This window comes from Spermophilus citellus, assembly GCF_964194105.1.
Source record: "Spermophilus citellus genome assembly, chromosome: 18".
NCBI classification, from domain to species: domain Eukaryota; kingdom Metazoa; phylum Chordata; class Mammalia; order Rodentia; family Sciuridae; genus Spermophilus; species Spermophilus citellus.
This window is the reverse complement of record NC_138200.1, coordinates 68,328,225-68,354,879: the sequence shown is the minus strand read 5'-3', so window position 1 is coordinate 68,354,879 and position 26,655 is coordinate 68,328,225. Positions and strand designations below refer to the sequence as shown.

Genomic DNA, 26,655 nt, shown 5'->3' with positions numbered 1-26,655 from the left:
GCCGGCGCGGCGGTGACGCGGGCCCGGCCGGCCAGGACGGGGGGGGGGCGGCGGCAGCGGCCTGGCCCGGGATGGCGATGTTCCGCAGCCTGGTGGCCTCGGCGCAGCAGCGGCAGCCGCCGGCCGGGCCCGCGGGCGGCGACAGCGGCCTGGAGGCGCAGTTCAGCTGCCCCATCTGCCTGGAGGTGTACCACCGGCCCGTGGCCATCGGCGGCTGCGGCCACACGTGAGCGCGCGCCGGGAGCCGCGGGAGGGGGACGGCCGGGCGCGGCGGCGGCCTGCGGGCGTCAGGGCCGTGCCACCGCCGCCCGAGCCCCGGGTGCTCAGAGGCCGCCGCCGCCGCGCGGGGCCCCGAGGTGTGCAGACGGGCGGGCAACGCAAATAAATGACTTGTGGCGTGTGCTGTCAACTGTTTGTCCACCCGCTGTCCGCTCGCTCTGACGACAGAGGAAAGGAGTGCCCTTCAGTTGGGGGGGCTCGTTTGGAGCCTGGTGCTGTTTTGTTTTGAAGGACTGGGGTCACGCCAGAATGCAGGCCGGCATGGAGGGGACCGGACCCCAGGCATCCTGCAGGGGTTTCCAGCGTTTCAGGAACTGAACCTGGAGCATGTAGCTCCCCCCTGGCCCAGAGCTGTGCTCAAGTCCAAGACCTCTGAAGCTCCAGCCCGGTTGGGAAGGAGTCAACATGAGTGTGCGCTCCTACCTCCCCTAAGTGCTGCATGATACAGCTCTGGAGCGATTCTGGGGATGGGGAGAGGGGGCTGGAGGGCTTCCCAGCAGTGGCCATGCTGCTCAGGAAGCTGGGTGCTGGTTCCAGGGAGTGGGGATGGGCAAGGTGCACCCAGCATGGTAGGAAGCCCTAGAACATTTTTGCAAACAAAGGCAGCTGTCTGGAGGCTCCTGCTGCAGAGAGGGAACTGGAACTGCTGGGTGGGCGTGTGTGCCTGCTTGTCATCCAAGGATGAGGATGGTGTCAGGATCCAGAGCTGCCTCACATTCCTGCCCCCTGGTGTCAGGCAGCACAGACACTTGCTTATACCAGAGAGTGGTGCCCTGCTCCTACTCAGTTGCTTAGCTGTGACATTTTGGCAGGGCAGGCTCCGATAGAGACTTGTTTCTTGTGAGCACACGCTAGTAGGTGTGTTGTCTTCTGCATCTTCCAGACTCTGGTTGAGAGGACTGTGAGGCTTGTCTGCATTTTGGAAACCCTTTATAGGTTTGGTGCAGTGTCTCCCTGGAACCAGCACCTTCACCGTGATGTGGGCCACAGCCTTTTGGTTTCTCAATCTGTACAAATCAGTATTTTCCCTCTCTCTTTTCCAAAATTGGTCTTTTCTTAAAGTGAGAACTGCATGACAGGATGGAGACTCCAGGGAACTGAGAAGCATCTTTCTTGTCAGCTCTTCTCATTGCTGATCCTTAAGAACCCTTTGTGTGGCCTCTGCCTTGAAAAGATTTCCTCCCACTTTGCTGGCTTCATTTCCTGGCTGTTGCCTGCCTCTGACTTCCTTTGTCTGTCAGGTGCAACTGAGAGAGGTGTGCAGATGAACACAGAAGGTTTAAGGGCACATCCTGTCACCTTGTTAAAAGTTCATTGATGGTCTGATTCTTTCCTTGTCATGAGCTCCAGAGCCATTTCCCTTCTGAAGACTGGCTTCCCTGTGGTGAGAGGGGCCCTGCCTGGTCGCAGAGGAGGTGATGGTAGGGGAGTCTTCAAGCCTGAGCTTTGGGCAAGAGGAACCTCAATGGAGCAGCTCGCAGACATTGCCTTAGGGCCCCAAAGGAGCTATTGCCTGCTGCCTAAGGAACAGCCTAGGGTGTGAGCCATATCCAGTCCAGAAGCAAGTGGGCCAGGACACACACAACCATGAGGCTTCCCAGGAAGCCTTTGTAAGGCAGCCTGCAGTGGGACAGCTGTCAGGCTTGCCTGAGAAGACAGGCCTGATAGCCTTGTGGATCTCTGAAACGGGCCCTTCCTAGCTCCCTGGTGTGTACAGGAGCCCAGAGCAAAGTGACATTGGTTGGTGCCATTTGACCTGCAGCCCATCCTGGGCAGTCCCAAGTGCTAGGCAAGTTGGCCCCACTCCCACCGTTCTCAGCCACCTCACTGGGCTGCAGAAGACCCTAAGCAGACGCAGGGGGACTTTCTGTGGGGGAAGCTGCTGCTTGCGGCTGCTGGCCCACAGTGTGCCAGGGTGGTAGTCACTGCACACCTGGTCAAGAGCTGTGCCTTATCTGTGAGTGTTCTAGTCTGCTTTCTGCTCCTAAAGGGCTGTGACTCAGGAGTCACCCTGCAGGTGGATCAGGTTCCTCCTGAGCTTTCTTGCATCCTGCACAGGAATACAGGGCATGCTGTCTTCTGGAAGAAGTGGCTGCGACTCAGCCTGACCTTTTCATGTGGCCCTGCCTGCTATGGGTAGTAAGGATTCCACTGAGATGAAGCCAATGCGTTCACACAGTCGCACAAACTCCCCATGGTGTAGAACACTCCGCCCTGGAAAGGAGCCCAGTGCACACTGTCCTCCCCAGCCCTGGCCGCTGCAGGTCTGCCTCCATCATTAGGTGTGTCTGCTGGAACTTCGTATGGCAGCCCCGTCCATAGCACAAGGCCTTGGTGTCGCCCTTGGCTAGAGCTCAGGGGCCACAGGGGAACTCTGCCTTGAGCAGGTGAGGCCCGAGCAGGCCCATGTATGTCGCTGCTTTGCTCCTCTCACATTTCCTCCACCAGTGTCACATCCACACGCTGTTGGACAGCTGGATGCTGCCACTGTCTGCCGCCATGAACACCTTGTGCCTGGCCTTGCCAGCCCCTTCCTCAGGCTCACCAAACCCTGGGGCCAGGGACAGCACTGGAGTGATACGTGGTGCTGGCGAGACCCCCACCCCACTCGGAGAAAGTGACTGAGGCCCTCTACTCTGCAGGAAAGGCTCATAGGAACTTTTGTGTCCTGGAAGTCCTTAGGTCTTAGGATGAGTCTGGCCCCTTTCAGGTGCAGGATAATCTGACTAGCCAGATGGCAGAGGGCAGGAAGAGGGACGAAGGTGCCTCAAGCTCTGGGCACCACAAGAAGGACCTTCTCTTGAGAGGGGATGAGATCATGTGAGGAACTCTGGCCTTAACCTTAACTGAGTCATCTCTAAATTCAGGACCGTTCCCACATCCCCTCCGTCCAGCCTGGCTTCCCCGTCCTTACCCCATGGCCAGCCTGCTCAGCATGCAGGGAACTTCCTGCAGTCTGCAAATTCTCCATCTTTCTGTTGGGGCTGGGCCAGCTCTGCCTCCTCCAACTGAGCTCCGTCCTCAGGGCTGGAGTCTGTGTCCTTGTGTTCAGGAGTTTTGTTGAGCGGGCTGTCCCCACAGTGCTGCTGGTGAAGCTGTGCTGAGGTCATCCTGTGCAGCTGGCGCCCCCTACTGGCAAGCGGCAGGTGGAAGTGGTGTGAACGCAGGCTGGAGTGTGGGCAGGCCAGGCCAGGCCCCTGCTGCCAGCAAGCAGGGCTCTGGACAGTCTCTCCAGGTGATGTTGGCTAGAGCTCAGGGGCCACAGGGGACCTCTGCCTTGAGTGTTTGTCCAGTACCTGAGCCAGCCCAAGTACAGCCCTTCCTGTCACTGAGCCCCTCCTGCCGAGGAAGCTGTCCCCAGTTGACAAACTGGCCAGCTTCAGCTCTGTGCTGTCCAGTGAGTCCAGGGCCCTTCCCACAATTGTTAGTGATTTTACTCTCTGTGCTCCTAGGCTGTCCCCTGCCCTCTGAGGTTCTGTTGTCACCGTGACTAGGAGCCCGTGGGACAGAACCTCCCCCTCCTGTAGGGCCACTTGTGCTGGAGGCTGAAGCCGTGACTCTGCCCAGCCTCAGGACACAGCAGCCCCATTGCTGGGAGGGGACCCTGCTCATCTTTTAGCCAGATGGTGCCCATCCTTCTGGTGGGCCTTGGGCACGGGCATAGCCATCTCCAGGAATGTTTGAACAGCGAGTCCTGTGTGCTAGTGCATGAGAAGTGGCCTCCATGAGGCCCATGCTGGCCACCAGCCCTCAGGCCCATGTCCCCTGCAGGTTCTGTGGGGAGTGCCTCCAGCCGTGCCTGCAGGTGCCATCCCCCCTATGCCCGCTCTGCCGCCTGCCCTTTGACCCAAAGAAAGTGGACAAGGCTGCACATGTGGAGAAGCAGCTGTCCTCCTACAAGGCACCCTGCCGGGGCTGCCACAAAAAGGTACACGCTTGACCTCTGGGGGCAGAGCACTTGACCTCCTGGGGCAGGGCGGGAGGGGAGGCTTCAGGCTGCAGAGCCTGCCACCTTGTCCAATTGCCAGGGGAGACTGAGGTGCTAGGGCAAGGTGACTGGAATTGGCCAGCTGGAAGGGGTGTCCTGCTGGGGCGCTCCCTCCAGCAGAGGTGACCTGTTGGGGTGTCTCCAGTTGGTTCCCTCAGCAGGTATGCCCCTTCCCCTTGCTGGAATGCAGCTGCTAGGGCCTCCAGGTCTCCTAGGAGCAGAAGGCGTGGCCACGGCTGCAGACTGAGCCAGCCTCACCTCCCTGCCTGTCTCCTAGGTCACCCTGGCGAAGATGAGAGTGCACATTTCCTCCTGCCTGAAGGTCCGGGAGCAGATGGCCAACTGCCCCAAGTTCGTCCCTGTGGTACCCACGTCCCAGCCCATCCCCAGGTGGGAAGCCTCCCCTCCTTTCCATCTCTGAGCAGGTTGGGGGTGCTCAGCGGGCAAGTGACTCTAGGGAAGCCATGCCACTCATAGATGGGGACCCACACCAGGCGGGGGGATGGACTAAGAGATGGCACCTCCCAGGGTGGGCAGCACAGGGTCTCCTCATTGGCCACACCTCCTACCCCCACTGAGCCAGGGTGGGGGAGAGGGAGGTGGTTCCCTGTGCGGTTCTCAGCAGTCAGACCCGAGTGCAGATGTGTGGGCAGGTGTGGGCTGGTGGTCTTCAGGGCTCCAGCTCTGCCTCCTGCCTGCCAACCACGATGCTCCTGCAGCCATGCAGCAGTTGACTCCTGTCTGGAGTCCACAGAGCAGAGGGCAGGGTGGCAGTGCTCTTTGCTCCCTGACCCCACAGTTGCTCACTGTCCTCCTGCTCCACCAGCAACATCCCAAACAGGTCTACCTTCGCCTGCCCCTACTGCGGCGCCCGCAACCTGGACCAGCAGGAGTTGGTGAAGCACTGTGTTGAGAGCCACCGCAGTGACCCCCACCGAGTGGTGAGCGCCCGCTGGGAGGCCATGGGCGGGGACTGCCTGTGGTGCCCAGCTGCCCAGGGCCTTCCAGGATCCCAGGAGTGGTGGCATGTCAGTCTTGGGGTGCAGTGAGTGCCACAGTGAACCCTCATGAGCCCCCATGTGTCCCTGGGCAGTGGAGGTCGAGTTCCCTGTGGGAAGCCCTGGCCACATACTGGCCCCTTTGTTCCAGGTGTGCCCCATCTGCTCCGCCATGCCCTGGGGCGACCCCAGCTACAAGAGCGCCAACTTCCTCCAGCACCTGCTGCACCGGCACAAGTTTTCCTATGACACTTTCGTGGTGGGTGCCCTGCCCACACCCCTCCCTCCTCCTGCTTGACCCAGCCAGCTTTAGGGCCCAAGTGTCCCCAGAAGGCCAGAACAAAACCTGAGGGGCCCATTGGAACAGGACAGCACAGGGGCCACTGGAGGACACGAGGCACCAGAGCAGCCACAGGCGCTCTAGTGTTTCTGAGGCGGCACCTGGGGGACAGGGCACCCTAGGTGGGCCAGGCTTCCCAGGTGTTTCTGGAGGGGAGCTAGAGGACTCCTCCCCATGCTCTGCTCTGTCTTCCTCTGCAGTGGGTCTGGAAGGGAGCCCCCTAGGCCTGTGGACCCCTCACAGCCTCTTCTCTCCTCAGGCAGCCCCCCTCTCTGTTTACTCCACCTCCCACCCTGCCGGCCTCCAGCCACCCAAGACTCCTCCGACTCCGGCCCACTGCTGGAGGTCTCGGAGCCTTCTGGCTTGCCTGTCATCTCAAAACCCATGCGTGCATCCACTTTGGAGCACGGTCAGGGCATGCAGTGTCTGCAGAGGCCAGGCCGCCCTCAGGACCAGCTTCAGTGCAGAACTAGGGAAGGTAGACAGGTGTCCTGTGCTGTGAGCCGTGATCAGGGAGACCTGAAGCAATGGAGCGAGTCTGTGTGGGGCAGCTGGGACCAGGAGGTAGCCCAGCTCTGCAGGGGTCAGCTGGGCTCTTGTGACCTTGCCCATCTCCATTTGCTGTTTCCAGGACTACAGCATCGATGAAGAAGCTGCCTTCCAGGCCGCCCTGGCTCTGTCCCTCTCTGAGAACTGAAGGTGCAGCCAGCCACCTGCCCCTAGCCTGGGGTCCAGGACGCCCTCCCGCCTCAAGGAACAGGGCTGTTGCCCTCCTGCCCCCACACCTGCCCAGGAGTACACCTCACCGGGCCAAGTGGGATCTCCCGCACGAGGAGGGCTCATCCAAGAGCCTCTAGGGCTGGACCTGGCTGGCTACCCCCTGCCATCAGCAGGGCTGCCTGGGTCCTGGCCAGCCGCGCTGGGCATTCGGTGCTTTGAGGGGCAGGTGCTGCCATCTGGGACTTAGAGCAGTCGCTGTCTCTTCCAAGCCACGATGTCCTCCTTGCTGGGAAGCATGGGGTGCCCTGAGGTGTGCGGCTGCAGGAACGGGGAGGAGGAGCCCCGCCGCCCGTCGGGCATCCAGCTCGCTTCCACATACGCACCTGGTACTGGCTTTTGTGATACTTAGAAACCCCAGCGTTTTTCTATCTTATCCCATGTGATAATCTTTTCACGTTTTATAGAGCAAAGACGAAGCAGTTACCTTCATATTGCAATATCTGTGTTTGACTAGGAAGAATAGTATTTTTATGGAACATTTACAAAATTATATTTTTAAAAAAAAAGATTAAAAAAAGACATGTAAGGGATCAGTGTGTGGAGTGCAGGAGCAGTGGGTGCTCTGGAACCAGAGGCAGCTGGTGTCCTCTGCGAGGGAACAGAGGTGGCAAACCCAGGCTGCTGCTAGCAGGGGCTCTGGCTTGTGGTTTATTTGGCGATAACCAGGAGAAGACACCGCTCCCTCCCTGACCGCCTGCCGAGGCTATGCCTACAGACGCAGGGTGGCCCATGCAGTGTGGGGGCTTCCTCTGCCAGGTCCTGGCCTCGGCCCAGAGTCACCTTCCAGAGCAGACCACATCCTTCCCAGGCAGAGACTGCATCCGACAGTGGCAGAGCGTGGGGGGCCACCAGTGGCCTGCTGGGAGCTGGGTCACGCCAGAAAATACCTGTTGGCTCTCCTGTTGTGTCCATGGCATAAATTATTGCTGTCTTTTCAAAAAAAAATTAAATGTTTCTGAGCATCTGCAGAGGCCTGTGTTGGTTCTGTTCTCAGTGCCCAGTGAGGACGCTGGGAGCACCCGCCCTCCTCTGTCTGAGTCAGCAGCTGCTGCTTATGGCTGTGCCGCCCCAGGTGCCCTTTCCCTGCTTTCCTAGCCTCTTGTAGGGGGCACAGAACCACTGAGAAGACCCTGGCCAGGCCGTCTCCCTCTGAAATGTCCCCCCAGGCTCCTATTTCTGGCTGGCCTGGGGCTGGGTTCCTGGGTCACAGGCCTTGGGCCAGCTGCTCAGAACCCTCTGAGGGGCCACCTTCACGGCCACAGGGTGCCTATGCCCTCAGGTCAACCAGAATCACCTCCCTATGGCCATGCTCACAGGTGCCTCCCTGATCCCTCGGTTCCCAGGTGGTGACCAGAGGCAGATCTCTGTTCTGGACAGTCGTTCTCAGGGGAAGGTGTTCTGCAGAGCTTTAGAGCATGACGTGGACCAGGCAGGCCCAAGACCCACAGGTTGTAACTCGAGGCACCTGGTTGCTGGGCCAGCGTGCACACCTTTAAGAGCAGAGTGGCCTCCAGGTGCTTTTGTGGAAGACACCAGAGTTCCACCTTCTCTGCCATCTGCTGTGCAGTTTCTGTGCCTGGGAGGCCCTCTCTGGGTTCTGGGCATCAGCAGAACGTCAGCCAGCCTGTGCTCCCCATTGCCTTCCAGGAAGAGGCCAGAGACACAGCACCCTGGAACCAAGTAAGGCCGAAAGCCTTCAGAGCAGGGCTGGTTGTGCTCACCCCCTGGGAGCTGGCCCAGCCTGCCACCCTTGGGCAGCCACCTGCTGTCCCGTGGGAACTGAGGTTGCTGTTCTTGCAGGCCCAGGCCTGCATGCCACTGACAGAGGAGTTGTCATGGGGCATGACCCCTAGTGCCCAGGCAGCCCAGAGGTAAGCCCTGTCTCAGCAGGGCCTGACCTCAACAACATCTCTCTGCTGACCGCCCACCCGCAGGGAGACGCCACCAAGTTTCTCTGTCTCATCTGCAGAGGCCACAGTGTCTGCCAAGTCATTGAGGTCTGCACCGCCACGGGAAGGAAGGGAGGAGCTCTGCTGGCTTCCTGTGAGTGCCTGTGTGCAGGGTGCCTGGGAGGAGGCCAAATGGGGCCCAGAGGGGACCTGAGCACCTGGAAGGCAGGAGCCTGGGGAGGGGAATAAGGTAGAACTGTCCCAGGTGGGGTCAGGATGTCACAGAGGGGCAGGGCTGGAGGGGAGCCCTTTTCCTGGGCCCAGCTAGATGGGCCGCTGTCCTCCAGGACCAGGTGGCCCATGCTCCCCTGGATGAACAGTAACCACCAGCCTGCCACATGCACAACAGAGACCCCAGTTAAACCAGAGGGAACCAGCACCAAGAGGAGGAGGAGGAGCCAGGGGATCATGCGGCTCCTGGCTCCCAACCTGTCCTTCCTTTCCAAACACTGGAGTCCAACCCGCCCCTCCCTGTCCAACCTCCAGATGGCAGCTTTAAGGCTCTGGGATCAGGTGGGAAAGCCGAGAGGGTCTGCTCTGCCCTTCCCCTGGTCTGGTGTCTGGAGCATTTGGGGCCAGTCACCCCTAGCAAGGCCACAGGATGGCATCCAGTGGAGGTGCTCCCTCCGTGGGCATTGCCACATAGCCTCAGTCCCCTCCTCAGTTGTCAGAGCGGGGCTGGGAGACAGCACAGCCTTCGCAGGCCTCAGGCAAATCAGCCAGTGGCTTGTCAGGTGGCCCCTCGGCCCACATTGAGCCACCCTCTCTAGGCGGGGGTCTCCCTCTACCCTGAGCCATGTAAGCATGCATGGCTCAGCAGGAAGCCAGCTGGGCCTCACCCCCAGGAGCCTGGGCTCTGTTCCCTACAGGGTCCAGGGAATCAGGCCCAGGCCAGCAGCAACATGCCCGTAGTTTCAGATTATGCAATGGTGTGGGAGCTTGCACCCCACTTCCTAGAAAGTGCCCCCAGGCCACCAGGAACCTGGAGCCTCTCCGTGAAGAAGGGGTCAGGCAGCCAGCCCAAGGCAGATGCTCAGAGAACAGAGGTCCTTGACCTCAGACCCGGCACCTTGCACCAGACTCAGGATTCCTGAGAAACTGTCTGGGAGCTCTGTGCACTCAGTGGCAGCAGGTGGACACAATAGGTCTGCAAGACCCAGCCAGTGCTGCAGATCTGCCAGTGTGCACAGGTCCCCCGCCACAGCTCATGCTGCCTGCCTGTGCTAGCAGCCCTGCGCCGTGGCCCCTCAGGCACGTCTGGGCAGTGCCTACGCTCCTGTGGAGCAGGAAGACCTCATCTGGGGCTCGCGAGGTCCCAGAGAAGCAGAAGTAGCTGCTTCTGTTTCATGAGTGAGGAGGTTTAGAGCACCTGCCGAACCCCTGCTGAGAGGAAGGCAGGGCCCTGGCACCTGGACACCTGGCAGCCCCCAGGACTGTTCTCCCCAGCACCTGGGAGGAGAAGGGAGCTGTCCTCATGCCGCAGTTCAGGCTCAGGCCCCCTCCCCTGGACACAAAATACCTGGCAGGCTGAGCTGCCCCTGCTGCCCTCCCTCCCATGACCCTCCTTCAGACACCAGACTCTCCCTCTGTCCCCTCACCGAACACTTTTTTGGGGAAAGAGGCTTAAATTCACTCACAGCAAGGTGTCAAGGACTGATAAAGTCCAAGGACGTTTCAAAAACGGCCCAAAGCTGAACACAATGGAACATGCCCGTAATCCCAGGGACTTGAGAGGCCAAGGCCCAAGGACCACAAGTTCAACACAAGTCCAGCCTGAACAATTTAGTGAGACCATATCTCAAAATAAAAAGTAAAATGAGTCGGCATGGTGGTATGTGCCCGTGACCCCAGTTATTCAGGAGGCTGAGGCCAGAGGAACACAAATTCAAGATCAGCCTCAAAAAATAAATAAAATGGGCTAGGATCGTAGCTCAGTGGCAGAGCACTCCTGGGCTCAACCCGAGTACAGCAAAACAAAAACAAAAATGGCCCAAGGGATGTCTCTAAGTGTAGACTCTGGGAAGCAATTGGGGTAGTTTGTGCAGGGTAACAGGAAGACCTAGGGTGGCCTCCCGGGCAGAACCTCAGGCAAAGGAAGTAGATAGGACCCTGGGCCCTGGGCTTGGACTTTCTCTCCATCTGTGGAACAGGAAGAAGAGCTGAGGCTGGTGAGGCTCTTTGCAGACCTGTGCCTCCCTGACCCTAGGAGCACCTAGAGATGGGAGGCGGGTGCACACGTGTGTGAGGAGTGGGCCACTAGGAATTGGGGGAGGTGCTTCCTACAAGCTCTGGACAGATGTGCTGTGGGTCACCACAGACAAAGCTCTGATAATCCTACTGGGCCTCAGAGTCAAGCACAAGCCCCAGCCTGCAGCTCTGTCCATCTAGGATGCTGTCTCCATGAGCGTCCCAGGCTGCTGAGGCAAGGTGCCAGGGATGGCAGTGGGAACCCCAGAAATCTCGTCTCTGTAAGTTCTGGAGGTCAGGAGTCTAGCACAGAGGTGGAGGACAGGGCCCTTGAGAGGATAGCCCAGGCCTTAAAAACTCCTGGCAGTTCAAGCCTTTGGCTTGTGGAGCCTGGGCCCTGTGCCTCGCGTGGTCTCCCCTGGGGTCTGTCTGAGTTCATGTTTCCCCTTTTTATGAGATGCCAGTCATTGGATTAGAGCCGGCCCTCACAGGCTCATCCTGATCTGGTCACATCTGCAAAGACCCTGTCTCTGAATAAGGTCTTGTGCATGGGGACGGGGAGGACTCCAGCATCTTTTGGTAATTCAACTCACGACCATCTGTCTTCAGGCAGACAGGCCAAGATATGGACAAGCTGGGAGCCACCTCTCTTGGGCACATTGGGCAGGAAGCTCTGTTAGAGAGAGCCATGCTGGCTCCCATTCTTGTGAGGGCAGTGTCCTGGCTGCCTTGAAGCCTGCCCTGCCTGGAGGGCCACTGGGGGTGCCGCCTGGCAGAATGTGGCTGAGACCTGCTGACCAGGAGCCCTGCTGAATGTGGCAGGTGACTCAGTATGCAGGTTGGTGGAGAAGGGATTGCCTGCGCTGGGTCCTGTGGTGTTTGGCCCCCAGGTCTCAGCACCTTGGAGCAAGGCTGCAGTGAGCTGTGAGTCCCAGAGACAGGCCTCCCTGCGCTGTTGGCAGGACAGGCTGGCCTTGTTGGCCTTTGTCCTCCTTGTGGCTGGACTAGAGAAGCACAAGACACTGAGTGAGTGAGCGAAGGACATCAAGTGCCCTGGAGACCCGCCTCCCCAACCCCCCATGACAAAGGTGGCCTGCAAAACATCTCCATGGCTCCAACACCTGCAGGGAACCAGGCGTTAAGCCAGCTCCTGATTGACAAGCAGCCCAGTGGGCACCCAGCTCCCTGCTGGGACCATGCTGGAACCTCACCTCACGGAGCCCTCCCTTCATGGCCCTGGACTCACTCCCTCCAGGCCACATCTGATCCTGCTCCTGGAACTTCACAGGAGCACACAGACACACACTTGCACACATGTGTGAGTATACAAGCACACAGAGCGCCTCCTGCCAGCCCCTCCGCCCTCCCCAGCACCCCTCCTCAGCCCCCAGCCCGGCTGTCTTAAGGGACCATGTCTATCTCCCAGGACCCCCACATCATAGGAACCACTCACCTCTAACAGGCCCCAAATGGTGCGGGCACCTGTGAGTGGTAGTGAGTTCCCTTCACTGAGGATGACCAAGCACCTGCAGGCCTTTAGGAGTTCAGGCATCGGGCTCCAACTTCCACAGACCTGGGACAATGGTAGGGCTGCCCCAGGTCAGAGCATGATTGGGTCTAATCACACCCACCTGCCCCTGAGGGCTGTGCTGCCCCTCACAGTGCCAGCCTCTGCCCCACCTCTCAGGACAGCTAAGCCCTCAGCTGCCTGGGTCAGGCTGGGGCCTTGTACCTCCCCACGTCCCCCCGCCACGGGCACAGAGGGGTCTCATGCCCTCAGAGGACCCTAGGGCACCGGGCAGGTGTTCCAGCAAGGCCAGGCTGTTTGGGGGCCCTGATTCTTTTCCATCCAGCTCAACAAGCATTGGTGGTCCCACTATGGACCCGGCCACAGGCCAACTGCACCTAACCAGGGCTGTTTCCACCTGTCCATCACCAGGGCTGCCACTGGCAATATGGAGCCATGAGGCCTGCTAGCAAGAAGGAGAGCACTCCATGGGCTACAGAGGGTGTGGGCACTGTGCAGCGGCACTGTTACACACTGATGCAGGGGGACAACTGTCAACAAGAACAGAACGTGGCACGTTCTTCCCTGACCTGCAGCCTGACCCACAGCTCCACTCCAAGGAGACACACTCCACTTGAAAACTGCACTGAGTGTCTGATGGAGGGCCTTGGAGGGGGTGGCAGCCCACAGCAGGCTCATCAGGTCCCAGACTTCCAGGGAAGAGAGCCAGGACCTCGGGCACTGCAGGGCCTTCTCAGGTTGGGGAAGGGGCTTCCCATGCGGGCATGCAGGTTTAGCCCCTTAGGACAGAAAGACTGAGCAGATGAAGACAGCCAGGTTCCTGCCTGGGGCCACACATGTGGGGACAGGGCCAGCACTGAGGTCTTCCTCCAGGAGCTCTGCAGGGCCAGCCTGGACACAACCGTGAGTCACAGCTGAGGAATGAGCCTGCACAGCCGTGAGGAGGCACCACTGACGGTCATGGGACCTCAGACTTCCTCTGGGGTGATTGCTGTGGCTGCCCTGGGGCCCACGGGCCCCACCCAAGGTGGACTCAGGGGCCTCAGGCTCTCTGGGGAATTCCCAGGCCAGGCTGGCCGTCCCCACAGGCATGCCAGAGGAGCCTTACAATGTGAACCTCAGGCTGGGGTCAGGAGAGAGACTTGCCAAGCCAGGGCTGGTGGCCACACTGCCAGCGGGTGGGTGGGTGAGGAAGGACGCGTGGGTGGAGGGCTGGCGCAGCCCTCTGCAGGCATCATCTGTGTCCAGGAGGGGAAAAGTAAGAGAGGCTACAAATAGAAACCTCACCAGGCCCAGGAGCAGGTGAATGAGTGGCAGGCAGATGCGTGTCCTCTGAGACCACATCAGCACAGAGTGCCAGGCTCTGCTGCAGGACAAGTGCTCCTTCTCCTCAGGAGTGCCACCTGTGTTGACATGCTCCCTAATCAAGCCACAGGGGCATGGTCTCCAGCTGTCCGTGGCTGGGGTGCTAGTCGGTCCCAGTTCCACTGCTCCCTGACCCCGAAGAGCTTTGGCTTCCTCACTGGCAGGCAGGGGTGACACGACCCCAGCTGTCCCTGCCCCACAACCACAGGAACTTAGGTGCTCCGTGACCAGCTCCTTCCCCACTCCTTTCCCAGCTACTGCTTCGCCCAGTCTGAAGCAGGAGGATGGCAAGTTCAAGTCTAGCTGGGCAACTTAGAGACCCTGTCTCAAAATAAAAAGTTTAAAAAGGGCTGGGGGTGTCACTCTGTGATAGAGCACTTGCCCCACACGCAAGAAGTCCTGGGTTCAATCTCTGGTCCTGGGGGGCGGTGTCAAAAACAATGCCAGGGAGGCACCCAGCTAGGGCATGCCCTGTGGCTCTCAAGGGCCTGCCAGGTGCAGTGACCACCCACCCAGAGACTGCCCACTAGGCCTCCAAAGTCCTGAAACATGGGGATGAGAGGGACTTACAGTAGACAGACTGCCCCCTACTCTTCCTTCCACAGGAGACAGAGGAGGGGAGGGGGAGCCGCTAGTCCCGCCTCGCTGCAGGCATTGCAGAACGCGGGATTCGCCCCTTCTACTGCACTGCCCATACCCGGGGGAACCCAGAGTTCCAGGCTGCCTTTACCCCAACTAGAGCAGCTCTCCGGAGGTATGGGGCACACGCCCACAGCGTTGTCCCAGGAGGAAAGGCCACTCTACCCAGGCTGCCTGTGCTGGGCTGTCCAGGTGCTGACTCTGGTCCCCGCTGTGGCTGCTGAGGTGGGCCAGCAATGGGCTTGAGGGCTTGTGCTCGGTTTGCAGAGGACCGAGCTACGAAAGGTGGTAGCCAGGTGTAACCTGCGTCCGACGGTTTTCCGAGGACCAGCGCTCGCGCAGCGTGGACTGCAGCTCGGCCGGTTTCCACCCACCCTAAACTCTGCACTCTCAGCCGCGCGAGTGGGTGGCCAGCCCCCAGGGTCTGTGCGTGACCGCGGTGCGCGCCAGCCAAGTCCCGTGGGGAGGACACCGGCGGCCACGCGCCCGGCCCCGCCCGCGCACCTGTCCTGGGCGTGGCGCCGCGGTCCCGCCCCGCCGCGCCGGGCGCTGGTTGGCCGAGGCGGCGCGTTATGCTAATGAGCCTGACCCTTCCCGCACCTGCCGGCCTCGCTGCCCGCGGCCCGGCGCCGCAGACGCTGCAGTCGGACCCCGTTCGCCTCCAGCGCCCAGACCACCATCCCAGCGGGCACCATGCCGCGCTCCTTCCTGGTGAAAACGCACCTCAGCCACAGAGTCCCCAACTACGGACAGCTGGAGACGCAGAGAGGTAGGGGCTGCCTCCCCGCGCCCCTTCCCAAAACTCGCCCCTGCGGGACGGGAGGGAGCCGGGAGGTCTCGAGAGCGGAGCCACACCTGTCCCAGGTGAGAGGAGAAGGGCTAACTCTCCAGCACAGTTGGGGCCCAGGAATCCTTCCTGGCCAAGACCGGGCTGCAGACAGGGAGATGGCCCACGGGCCCTTCTCCACTTCAGACCTGCCTCTGGGCTCTTCTCCCTGCTTGGAGAAGTTTTTCAGGCCACCAGGTCTCCTTGTGGACCGGCGTCCATTCCCACCACTACAGTCCCAGCTAAGGGGACCCTGGAGTAATTTTCCCTGTGGAGGAAGTTTGGGAAGGTCAGAAGGCCAGCCAGGCGCTGTGTCCACCCACCCAGGGGAAGCCCAAGTAATCCCCAAAGTCGTGAAACTTGCCCTGGGGTAGTGGGGAGAGAGAGGAAGGGCCATCTGGAGCTGCCCAGGGAGGATTCCCCCAGAGCATCCTCAGGGGACCAGAGAAGAGGGACCCCTGTGTTCCCTGGGGTTCAGAGGCCCAGCTCTCATTGTTCAGCTGGGTTTCCATCAGCCTTCTTGCCCCTCTGATGGCCTCCCTCCCCAAAACTCCCCTCACCCTTTTGCTTACCGGGTGTAGGCTGGGTTGAGGGACTGCAGTTCTCCAGGCAGGCTCAGGTATCCACTTGTTCCTGTCCACAGGGCGCATGGGCTGGAAATTTGCTCCTCAGAGGAGAGCCTGCCCCAGTGCAGAGTGGCCCCCACCCAGCTGGGCAACTTCTCCAGACGGGGGGTTGCATTCTAGAGCTCAGGACCCCCCAGCCACACGGTCACCCGTGGGAGCCCTGCCCTGTGCCTGGGGCAGGGGAGTGTCCCCTGGATCAATTGCTACCCAGGCTGCCACCAGGGGGTGCCACCTAGCACTATGCTCTTCCAATTTGCATTTTGAAATCAATTTAAAGAGTCATCAGAACTTTTTAAAAACAAAATAGAAGTATTAGAGTGCAGAGCTCACAGTGAGTGAAACTTTTGTTTCAAATTATGTATGTGGATATAAATATAGATATGACAGGAATCTGGATTCCATGGGTCACAGCCTCGTTTTTTTTTTCTTTTTTTGGGTGCCAGGAATGGAACCCAGGTAGTTCATTGGCTACCTGCATGCTAGCAAGTAATAACCACTTAACTCACCCCTAGCCCCAGGTCATAGTTTTCTGGGGGGTGGTGGTGGTACGGGGATTGAACTCAGGGGCACTGGACCACTGAGCCACATCCCCAGCCCTATTTTGTATTTTATTTAGAGACCGGGCCTCACTGAGTTGCTTAGGGCCTTGCTTTTGCTGAGGCTGACTTTGAACTCATGATCCTCCTGCCTCAGCCTCCTGAGCTGGGATTACAGGTGTGCGCTGCTGAGCCTAGCTAGCTTTTGTTTTGTATTTTTAGAACCATAGATTTTTTTTTTTTTGATTGATTCTTTTTGGTTATACATGACAACAGGATTCATTTGACATAATTATAAAAGGATGGAACATAATTTGTTCAACTTCAGCCCCTGTTCTTCCCCTGTCCCTCCCTCCCCTGTTTCCTTCCCTCTACTTTCCTGATCTTTGCCTGGTTAGATTTTTATTTTTCCACGTTTTTATTGGTGCATTACGGTTGTACATTGGGTTGGATTTGCTGTTATAAATTCATACACGCACACAACATGACGATAGAATTCCACCAATATCACTGCTCAGTGCTTCCTCCTCCCTCCCGGAGGTCATAGTTAGAAAAGCTTAAAACCATTGTTGAGGGGCTGGGTGGTGGCTCAGGGCAGAGCGCTTGCCTAGCATGTGTGAGGCACTGGGTTCCATTCTTAGCACCATGTATAAGCAGATAAATAAATAAAGGTCCATCAATAACTAATAAAAATATTTTTAAAAAAACATTGTTTAGGGTCACCGGGGTCATTCCGTGCACCAGCCTTACCATCTGAATGTGCACCTCTGAGCTCCGCAGGGCCCAGTGGTACTGTCTTCCTCCTCCCCCTGCCAGGATGTCACCTCAGAAGAGACCCAAGATGTGGAAATTTGGGCCCCCCACTCTCTCCTTTTAAACAAGTGCCTCTTTAGGGCACCCAGGGAACCCCAGAAGCCAGAGGGGCACTCAGACCCCCTCCCAGGAACCTGGCTGTAGAGTGAGCAGAGAGCAGAGGCTGTGGGAGACTCTGACTGAAGACAGTCACTGGCCCCAGCCTGGGGGCCCTACTGGCCTGTGCTCTGAGGTGGCCGCAGGGTCCACAGTTGGGACAGAGAGGGGCTGAAGCTGAGTCGGAGCCTCAGGGAAAGTGACTTCCCCTGGAGAGAGGCCCCGATAAACCTGGGTGCAGGGGCAGTCCCCTGCTGTGGGACTTCACCTCTCACTGTCACTGCCCCCCCTTCTCGGGGAGGACATGATGTGCTCCTTATGATTGGGGAAGCAGGAGAGGGCCAGCAGGGGATGGCGTTCTCCACTGGCCCTCCGTGTCCTCTCTGCCTCCTCTTCCTTTTCCCGACTCGTCCTGTGCGAGATGGCATCCCACTGTGCTTCCTGGGCTTCTGGTGACTCCCGTGTTGAGCACCTCTTCGTGGGTTCATTGGCTACCTGTCCATGTCTTCTTTGGACGAACAGCTGTTCTTATCTTCTGCCCATTTTAAGTTCTTTCCTGTTGAGTTGCAGATGTTCTGTATGTAGTCATGCTTTGTATATTCGGATCAAATATCTGATCTGCAAATACTTTCTCGCAGCCTGTGGGTTGTCTTTCTCTACTCAAAGGAGATGGAAATGGGGCCAGAGGTTTCTCTCAACATATAGGAAAAAGAAATGGGCAGAAGGCTGTTTGGTGATTCAGACCTCAAGGAACCCAGACTTCATCTTACCTGCAGAGGAGCCTCTTTATTTGGGCATCCAGTTGGCATTACAACTGGATGAAACACACGGCAAGCTGGTCCTTAACACAGGAGCCAGAGCCAGAGCACCGGCCGAGCCAGGAGCAGGTCTGCTGCCCCCTAAGATGACAGTGACTGAACCCGGGTGGCCACCGAGCACGTTTGTGCATGTTCCCAGAGAAGGGAGCATGTGCTGCCAGAGCCGTGGAGGCTGCAGAGCCCAGCACATCCTGATGCACTTACGGAGACGTTGTGGGGTGATGGTGGGGTGACTGGAGGCCAATTATTATGGGGGTGGGAGGGGTGATCTCACAGCATCCTGCTACCAAGTGTTATGACCTGGGGCTGCTGTGTGGGAGCCTGGAGGGTGCTGGCCCAGCTGTTGCCCACCACCTCGGGGTATGATGGGAGCTCCCCAGAGGGGTCTGCGGGCAGGGCGTGCAGGGAGAGCTGGTTGCTGTGAGAGATGTTCCCTTCTCGCTATTGGGCCCAGCAGAGACTTAATCTTAGACCCAGGTTCCTGTGATTCTGGGCCCTGGCTGCAATCACCACCACCTGTGTGGCCCCTGCATCTCGGTCCTGGGCAGTGTCCCCCCCTCCTGTGGGCTGCTGGTGGCCTCAGAGATGGCTGTGGTCACAGGCATGAACGGGACTGTGAGAGCAAATGGCGTTGGGACTCTGTCTTCACCAGACCTTCTCTCCCCTCTGCCCTTCCAGCAGGTGATGACACCTGTTCTGCCTGTCGGGGGCCGGGGGCACCGCTCCACCCCCCCAACAAGGAGGCCGCTCCCACACCCAGGGCACCTTCCAGCCCCCGGGACAGCACGCCCGCCGTCACCTGCCTCTCCCTGCCTCTCCTGCCACATCATGAGGAATCACCAGGGGCCTCAGGGTCACACCCACAGGAAATCAGCTGGATGGGCCCTCGAGCTGGCCAGGCCCCCAGTGTCCCTCTCAAAGACAGCCTGAACCACTTGAACCTGCCCCCACTGCTGGTGCTGCCCACCCGGTGGCCCCCGATCCTGCACCCAGATGGGCACAGGGCTCCAGACAAACTGTGCAGGACTGAGGGGGCTCCTCGAACTACAGGGGGCTTCGAGTGCGGTCACTGTCACAAACCCTACCACACACTGGCGGGCTTGGCCAGGCACCAGCAGCTGCACTGCCACCTGCAGGCCGGGCGCGCCTTCACCTGCAAGTACTGCAGCAAGGAGTACGCCAGCCTGGGCGCCCTCAAGATGCACATCCGCACCCACACGCTGCCCTGCGTCTGCCAGCTCTGCGGCAAGGCCTTCTCCAGGCCCTGGCTGCTCCAGGGCCATGTCCGGACCCACACGGGTAGGAAGTCAGGGCTGCGGCCCCAAGAAGGGTCTGCCTGAGGGCAGGGTGTGGGCTGGAGGAGGGGGAGATGTGTCCATGTAGAGCCTCTGCCAGCCTGGCCCGCCCTCCTCCGGCAGCTGCCAGGATGCAGCCTGTACCCTCTCTCAACCCTGCAGGCCAGACACCTGAATTCATGGCGTCAGGGGCCACACTGCCCTGAAGGCTCTAGGGGAGGCTGCTTCCTGCCTCTCTCAGTTCCTGCCTCTGCCTGGGTCTTCATCTGAGCCCCCAGTGTCTGTGTCCAAGTCTCCCCTGCCATACGACACCAGTATCTGTCCTGTGGATAGGGGACACTGTCAAGCCTCCTCTTAACTATCATATCTGCAAAGACCCTGTTTCCAAGTGAGGCTGCAGGAGTCAGTGGACACATCCCTTTGGGGGACGCAATTGGACAGGAGACTGGACCGAACACTGGAGGGCAGGGCCTCAGTGGGCGTCTACCCATGTTTCAGGGCCTCCAGGACCTGCAGCAGGGAGAGGGATGAGAAGGCCCAGTGGGCATCAGAACCGGGTCAGCAGAGTCATACATGGCCAGCACCAGGGCAGAGACTCTGGCTCTGGGGAGCTGGAGCCAACCTGTGGGCTTCCAGCCAGCAGGAGGCAGGTGCTGTCAACGGCTGGTGTCTCGACACTCCACAGACTGGGGCACTGGGCGGGGATGGTCAGCGACCCTCGCCTTGTTCTTGGTAGGGTCATCCTGGGGTCCACGTTTCTACAGAAAGACCTTGTCCAGTCCCTGGTCACCATGACTGGAAGTGGTGCCTCTCAAGGACCATGCTCCTCCGTCCCTCTTTGCCCCCACCCTGGCCTCGGCTGAAAGCCAGTGGTTCCCACCTTCTGCTGGCCAGGGTCCCAGAAAGGATACCAGAGGCTCCCAATGATGGACAGACCTGGGCAGCCAGGGAACCCTCCAGGCAGAGCCAGTGAAAGCTAGCCAGCCCTATGCGGACTGTGTTCCTAGGAAGGGCCTCAGAAGCTGTGGCCTGGCCCGTGGGTGACAGGCTATGGCCCCAGCAGCTTCCATCTGGGGCCTCAGTGCAAGGGTGCTTGGAGGGGAGGAGCAGACTGCACACAGAGAGCTCCTGTCACCACCTGTGGCACTGTCCTGGTCTGTGGTCACTCATCTGTCCTTGTCTTCCTCCCACAGGTGAGAAGCCCTACTCCTGCCCTCACTGTAGCAGGGCCTTTGCTGACCGCTCCAACCTTCGGGCCCATCTGCAAACACACTCTGGCACCAAGAAATACCAGTGCAAGGGTTGTGCCAAGACCTTCTCCCGCATGTCCCTTCTGGCACGGCACGAGGAAGCCAGCTGCAGTCCTGGCCCCTGAGAGGTGTGGTGGGTGCAAGGGCCTCATCAGAGAGCAGGAGGCTGGCAACCCTCGTGGCAGCCCCGTGACACCAGAGGTGACCAGCCAGGACCAAGAAGCCCAATGGGGCCACTAGTTGGCCTCCCACCCACGGAGCCCCTTCAGAGATGCTGCACTCAGGAGGGCGCTTCAACATGAGCAGCACGGTGCCGGTTTGACTTGGCCTGGTCTCTGCTTCCAGAGTGTGACCGTTGTCCCTGGCGCTGCTCGATCCCGGCCACGATGCTGGGTCCACCCAGCCCCTCTGCAGCTGTTGGGCAGCACGTTGGCTTGTGGTGGACTCGGCTGCTTCTCACCTTCCTTGTCTTGGGGGCTGGGGAAACCTGTGTCACTTTGCCAGACCCCCTAGGATGCAGGAGCAGGACCAGGAGCAGAGGGCGCTGGGCCCACCTGACCCTGCTGCGGGACCTGGGCCCGCTCAGAGTGGGGGCTGGCCTGAGGTGGCACTGCCTTCTGGGGGAGCAGGGAAGGTAATAAAGAGCCCCTACTCCTGCCTGCTGTGCTCTGTGAGGTCTTGCGTCCCCCCACCCTGGCTCTGCAGAGGAAGTGGACTCTGGTCATCTCCGGGCAGCAGGCTTCTGGATAGTTGGGGCCTTTGCACTGAGAGAGTGTTATGGGGGCCCCATGGGCCAGCAGCCCAGGGCCTTCTCTGGAAAACAAGAGTCACCAGGAGACCCCCTCAGAGTAGCGTGGAAGATGAAGGAGGGACTCCAGGGAGCAGGGCAGGGATGGTGGGGGTCTGGCTGGACGGCCTCCGGAGCAGAGGAGAGTCCAGGCTCTGGCTCCTCTCCATGGTCTAACTGGCTCCAGCTCAACCCTGGAGGTGACATCCAGAATGAAGCAGGAGGCCAAGGCACCCACAGACCCAGGGGGGGCAGGCAGACCCAGGAGGGGGGTGACCCAGGAGGGGGGTGAAAGCAGACGCGGGGGGGGGGCAGGCCTCCCAGCAGGGGAGCTGTGCTCTGGGTAAAGGTGGCCTGCCACAGCAGCTCCACCTCAGCCCTCGGATGGCTAGGGGCCTTTGTCCTGGCCCTAGAAAGAGCTGCCTGGCCACGGCAGAGGCTCCCCTCTCACCCACAAGGAGCCTGTGTCCACATAAGACAACACTCAGGAAGGTTTGCTGGGACCACGTGCACAGTGCCTGGTCCTCCAGCCCCTCAGCTGCTCCAGGCCAAAATTGGCAGTGAGTGTCCAGCCTGGGTATTCCCATCTGCAGATTCAGCTTGCTCTGCTGGCCAGGCCCTGCAGGGTCTTGGGCAGCTGGTTTAATTATGGCCTTTGAGGGGCTTCAGAGACATCCCAGGGAAACTCAACTTGATGTTGGGCTCAAGGGTGACCTTGAGAGAGTAGCCCACCCATGAGAGCAAGAGTCACAGCCTGCACCAGCCCATGCCAGGGTCAGGGAGCAGGCTTCTTGGACAGCCGGCTCGTCCCCAGCCCTGGGCCAGGGCTCCCAGCCGCAGTGCAGAGGTGCTGAATGGGGGGATGCACCATTCGGCTGGGGCTGCCAAGTGGAAAATGGACTCCCTCCCAGCTCTGGAGGCCAGAAGTCCCCCACAAGGTGCCCTCTGTCTGTGGGAGGACTGGCTCCAGGTCTCTCGTAGCTTCAGGAGGGGCTGGCTGTCCGACTGCCCCTGGCTGGTAGCAACAGCACTGGTCCCTGCCTGGCCCTCACATGGCCTCTGTCTTGGTAAGATCCCCAGTCCCCGGACTTGGGCCCCACCCTGCTCCAGCCCCACCTGGTCTCAGCCAGTCACATCTGCACAGACCCATAGAGGCCGGTTCTGGGGTTCTGGTACTGACGGTGGGACTTCAGCGTGTGGATTTTGGGGGTCACCATTCAGCCCAAAGACTGATGAGCACGTGGGGGTCTGCGAAGACCACCGGGTTCTGACGAGATCTGAGGAGTGGGGAGAATCCGACGCCCTGATTTCTTCTCAGTCTAGAAAGGGCCTAAGGGGGAGGTCAATTCCAACGGGTGGGACTTACTGGAAACATTTCCAAGGTTGGGAAAGAGTCACCTTCCTCCCCTACCTCCCCTTTACTCCCCAGTCAGGGCAGAGGGAGGGAGGACGGGCACCTGGGCCCTGGATGCCAATGAGAACGGGAACCTGCCCCTGGCCCCCCTCTGCGAAGCCAACCTTGGGCAGAGGCCCCAGCCTGCCCCGGCAGGAGCTCCCACCAACCGGCCTGGACGGCTTGCAGGAAGGTGCTTTTAAAATAGCGTCCAGATGCCTAAAGGGAGCTATAGCGTAGATTGTGTTCTATTTTGGGGGCCCCACGTCTAAATGAGGCAGTTGCACCTGTTGGGTATGAAGGAAGGGAATTTCACAGGCCTAAAATAAAGCAGAATGTTTTCCCCTCAGTACCCACCCATGGAAAATGCTCTCACAGTTATATCTGGGCTGGCGCAGGGCAGGGGTATCGCAGGGCGGGTTGGCAGAGGGGTAGAAGAGCATGGGCACCTGCCAGGGAACTGATGGGAGTGAATGACTTTTCACCCAGCAGTTAGGCCACAGCAGCGGCCAGGCCCCTGAGGACACCTGTGCCTGTCCAGCTAGGTCCTTGGCCCTTCCTCATCTTGCCTAGCAAAACCAGCACACCCACCTGGGGCACTGTTGAGGTTCCGGTTTCCCGAGCCCTCTCCAGCACCTGCTAAGTGCCAACCAGAGGGGCACCTCCCCACCTCGCACTGGCGCTGGGTGAGGCTGTGGGCTCTCCCTGGGGGCTCTGGGCGCCACGCCTGCTCCTTTCCCCACCCAGTCCCTGCCCACGGCTCCCCTCTTTCCCAGGGCCTTAGGCCCACTGCCAAGGCTTCGTGGACCTCTGTCCAAGGCGGGAGTGGGATTGGGCCACTGCCTGGGCTGGCACAGAGGCCAGAGCTCCTGGGACTCTAGAGGAAATGGGGCTGAGCCGTTCTGCCAGCAGGAGGGCCCAGGCCTCTGTGCCAGGTGCCTGCAGGCAGGAGCAGGAGAGCGGGCTCCTGGTCAGGGCACACCAAGAGCAAGGGGACAGTGTGTGGGGACAACGGTCTCTGGGGGCCCTGTCCCTGCCCTCCCTGTGGAAAGGAGCCTCTCCCCAAAGCCCAAGAGGCACTAAGATCACTCCTTCCTTTCCACAAGCCCAGGGGGTTCTATAAATATCATTTTGGCCAAGAAATATTCCAGGGGGTGCTCTCCATGCTGGGAAATAGCCCCCTGGTGACTGTCTATATTGGGAGAGCCCAGCCCTGGCCTCCACTGGGGGCTAAGTATAGCTCTCTGGCAGAGCTGCGGGGAACACAAGTTTCCAGGCCACACTGGCTTTGGATCACACGACAGTCGGAGAGCAGCTCGCCACCCGGCTGGGGCAGCTGAGAGGCCACCCTGACCGGCACTCGGGTCTCCCAGCCCGAGCCCGTCTTGGTGGCTGAGTTCCCTTTATTTTTGGAGGGGGTAGTACTTACTACTGAGCCACCTCCCCAGCCCTTTTTATATTTTATTTAGAGACAGGGTCTCGCTGAGATGCTTAGAGCCTTGCTAAGTTGCTGAGGCTGGCTTTGATCTTGCCATCCCCCTGCCTCAGCCTCCTGAGCCCCTGGGATTACAGGTGTGGCCACTGCGCCCCACTGTGGCCAGTCCTCCACTACCCAAGTCTCTCTGTGCATAGAGGAAGAGCAGAGGTAACTGTGTTGGAATTCAACAGAAGGCCAAGTAGGCGTGCCAGGGAAAGGCCCTTCCATCAGAGCCTGGGCCTCTCTGCACCCGTTTCTTGACCACTGAGTCCTGGCTGCAGGAAGTCCCTCCTTCCCGCCAGGGAGTTCTGGGGGTCAGTGGGCATGAGGGACAGGAGTGTCCCCTGTTGTCAGGCAGCAGGCCCCCCTGGGCCTCCCTGACACCCAGCTCCTCTGGCCTCTCCCTTCTTGTCTCTGTAGTTGCAGAAACTACTGCACAGAGAGGTTAAGAATACTTTGTCCAAAGTCACACAGCGAGCACGCTGCTGGCTGGGATTTGAACCCGGGCCATGTGGCATCAGCCTTTCATTTCCCTCCCTAAGCTGTACAGCTGCTCAATAAGAAATTCTGAGATTTCCTTTTACGCTGAAGTAGGAATTCGGGGATTGGACCAGGAGAGTAAATACTGCTCTTTAGATTGGGGCCAGCCGGGGGTGAGGTGGCCAGGAGGACCTGCAGGAAGGGAGTTGACAGATCCGGGTAAGTATTCTGGAGCTCTGGAATTCCCATGTGACAATCCGGGTCTCTTCTGCCTCCCTGGTTAAATGGGAGGAGATACGATTGTCAGCGAGCAGTGGGAGAGGCTGGGCAAGATGGAGCTCGCCTGTGATCCCAGCAGCTCTGGAGGCTGAGGCAGGAGAATCACAAGTTCAAGGCCAGCCTGGGCGATTTAGCAAGGTCCTGTCTCAAAATGAAAAATAGTAAGGGCTGGGGGGTGTGGCTCAGTGATCAAGCAGCCCTGGGTTCAATCCCTGGTGCCAAAAAGAAGGGAAAAATGGAACGCAGAGTGGGAAGGAGTGAAAGGAGTCCCAGGGGAGCAGGAGCAGGAGGAGACCTCCAGGATCTCGGGTGACTGACACGGCTTAGAATGAGAAAAGGCCCAGGAAGGGGGAGAGAGGAGGAAGGCCCAGAGCAGAGGCTGAAAGCTAATGAACCCCGAAGCCAACTTGGAAAGGAGACCCGAGGCAGGTCTTGTGCTCACCCTGGCATTGCGGGCCCAGTGTGGACCCTTAGCACTGGAGAAACTAGTCTAGGTCAGCACCTGGTACACAGTGGGTGCTCAATGAATGCTCTGTGCATGCACCCCCTACACACACCTCTGCTTCATGGTCTTGGTCTTTCTGGTTTAAATTAGAAGGATCTACACATGTGCATTGGCATACACCTGTAACCCCAGCTACCCAGGAGGATGAGGCAGGGGATTACAAGTTTGAGACCAGCTTCAGCAATTTAGCAATATAAAAAGAAGAACCTTGGACCCCTGCCATTGTGAGGCCATCTGCCACAGGCCCTCAGCAGGGCCCTCTGGCACTGACTCTCTGGCATGGACAGCTAAATAAGTTCTTTCTTCATAAGGCATTTTGTTATAGCAGCAGAACAAGGACTCACATGGGGGGGGGGGGTTCCATAATGGTCTGAAAACCAACCAGGAGGCGTGCGGACACTGCAGCAGGCTTCAGCAGACCTGCGTTGAGGCTTTGCGAAGACAACATGAACTTTCCCCTGGAAAGGAGAGGATGGGAAGGACCTCTGCGAGAGCTGAGAAGCACGAGGGGCAGCTCTACCTCCATCCTCACGCACAGCTCCGACTCACCACCTCCGCAGCACACACTTGTTAGAACTTATTTTTCTTTTCTGCTCCTAACCCCTGCCCTCTCGCCGCTGCCTTTCTCAGGATGCCGGCAGGAACTTCACTGCTGAAGACGCTGGGCCCAGTTCAGGGCTTGCTCCTTTTCCTTTTGCCCCAGATATCCAGGGTGTTGACGTCATCCAATGAAGACAGCAAAGAATCTCAGAAACAGCTGTGCGTGAGAGTAACCCGTCTCAGGAGGACTCGGGCGGACTCAGGTGGCACTGCTCTAGGCCACCGTGGACAGGAAGCCCGCCTGCGAGCAGATCCTGGGGAGGTGGTGCAGAGGGAGGCCTGGGGATGCTGCCAAGGTGCAGGGGCTTGCTTGATTTTATTATCATTGCTGTCACTTTGTCATATGGGGACTGAACCCAGGGCCTCAAGCAACCTAGGGCCCCAGCCCTAGATGGTCTGTAGTGCTTCAAAGGACTCTGCAACCAGTACCCTTAATCAACAGAAAACCCTTGACAGGAAACACTGGCTATGGGGACGACAGAGACCTAACAGGGGCTGTCCTATCCCAGTCAATGGATGGGCTTCAGCCAGGACAAGCAGCCCGGGATCCCAGCAGATGCTAGGACCCAGTGGGGTCCCGTCCTCTCTACTATCTCCCCCCACCCTCATCTGAGGCCCACTGCACCCTGTGTCCATGGTCTCCAGCTGGGAAGGATCAGACCACTGCAGTGGCCCCTGGGGTGACCCAGAACAGGGAAAAAGGCCAAGCAGACTGACCAGCTGGGATGGAGTCTGGGGTCATCCAACCACAGGGCCTGTGGGCCAAACCAGTCACTACCTGTCTTCATGAAGCTAAGAACCAAGAATGTTGTGCCACAGGA

The 26,655-nt window shown here is 59.3% G+C and overlaps 2 protein-coding genes across 8 annotated transcripts; both read left to right on the top strand.

Moving 5' to 3' along the window:
- Nucleotides 1-18: 18 nt before the first annotated feature.
- RNF166 (ring finger protein 166) lies at nucleotides 19-7,349 on the top strand. Of its 6 annotated transcripts, none has more exons than XM_081275064.1 (6): nucleotides 19-226; nucleotides 4,051-4,207; nucleotides 4,545-4,657; nucleotides 5,094-5,208; nucleotides 5,361-5,524; nucleotides 6,237-7,349. In XM_081275064.1, exons 1-6 carry the CDS (start codon nucleotides 72-74, stop codon nucleotides 6,460-6,462), a joined length of 930 nt encoding a protein of 309 aa, XP_081131190.1. In that variant the 5' UTR covers nucleotides 19-71; the 3' UTR covers nucleotides 6,463-7,349. The 6 variants fall into 6 exon arrangements, with proteins under 6 accessions (XP_081131190.1, XP_081131191.1, XP_081131192.1 ...); XM_081275065.1 differs by lacking the exon at nucleotides 6,237-7,349 and adding an exon at nucleotides 5,865-6,185; XM_081275066.1 differs by lacking the exon at nucleotides 6,237-7,349 and adding an exon at nucleotides 5,865-6,180 and having other exon boundaries at nucleotides 5,417-5,524.
- Nucleotides 7,350-13,821: 6,472 nt separating this feature from the next.
- On the top strand, nucleotides 13,822-20,971 carry SNAI3 (snail family transcriptional repressor 3). Of its 2 annotated transcripts, none has more exons than XM_081274635.1 (3): nucleotides 13,822-14,822; nucleotides 18,450-19,067; nucleotides 20,257-20,971. In XM_081274635.1, exons 1-3 carry the CDS (start codon nucleotides 14,747-14,749, stop codon nucleotides 20,436-20,438), a joined length of 876 nt encoding a protein of 291 aa, XP_081130761.1. In that variant the 5' UTR covers nucleotides 13,822-14,746; the 3' UTR covers nucleotides 20,439-20,971. The 2 variants fall into 2 exon arrangements, with proteins under 2 accessions (XP_081130761.1, XP_081130760.1); XM_081274634.1 differs by having other exon boundaries at nucleotides 13,844-14,822; nucleotides 18,447-19,067.
- The last annotated feature ends 5,684 nt before the right edge of the window (nucleotides 20,972-26,655 follow it).

Bases quoted from the DNA above. Each gene is read 5' to 3' on its own strand.
- SNAI3 (XM_081274634.1), top strand. From the start codon at position 14,747: ATGCCGCGCTCCTTCCTGGTGAAAACGCACCTCAGCCACAGAGTCCCC. The intron at 14,823-18,446 runs GTAGGGGCTGCC...CTGCCCTTCCAG, and splicing joins ACAGCTGGAGACGCAGAGAG to CAGGTGATGACACCTGTTCT. The intron at 19,068-20,256 runs GTAGGAAGTCAG...TTCCTCCCACAG, and splicing joins CCATGTCCGGACCCACACGG to GTGAGAAGCCCTACTCCTGC.
- RNF166 (XM_081275064.1), top strand. From the start codon at position 72: ATGGCGATGTTCCGCAGCCTGGTGGCCTCGGCGCAGCAGCGGCAGCCG. The intron at 227-4,050 runs GTGAGCGCGCGC...TGTCCCCTGCAG, and splicing joins ATCGGCGGCTGCGGCCACAC to GTTCTGTGGGGAGTGCCTCC. The intron at 5,209-5,360 runs GTGAGCGCCCGC...GTCCCTGGGCAG, and splicing joins GCAGTGACCCCCACCGAGTG to TGGAGGTCGAGTTCCCTGTG.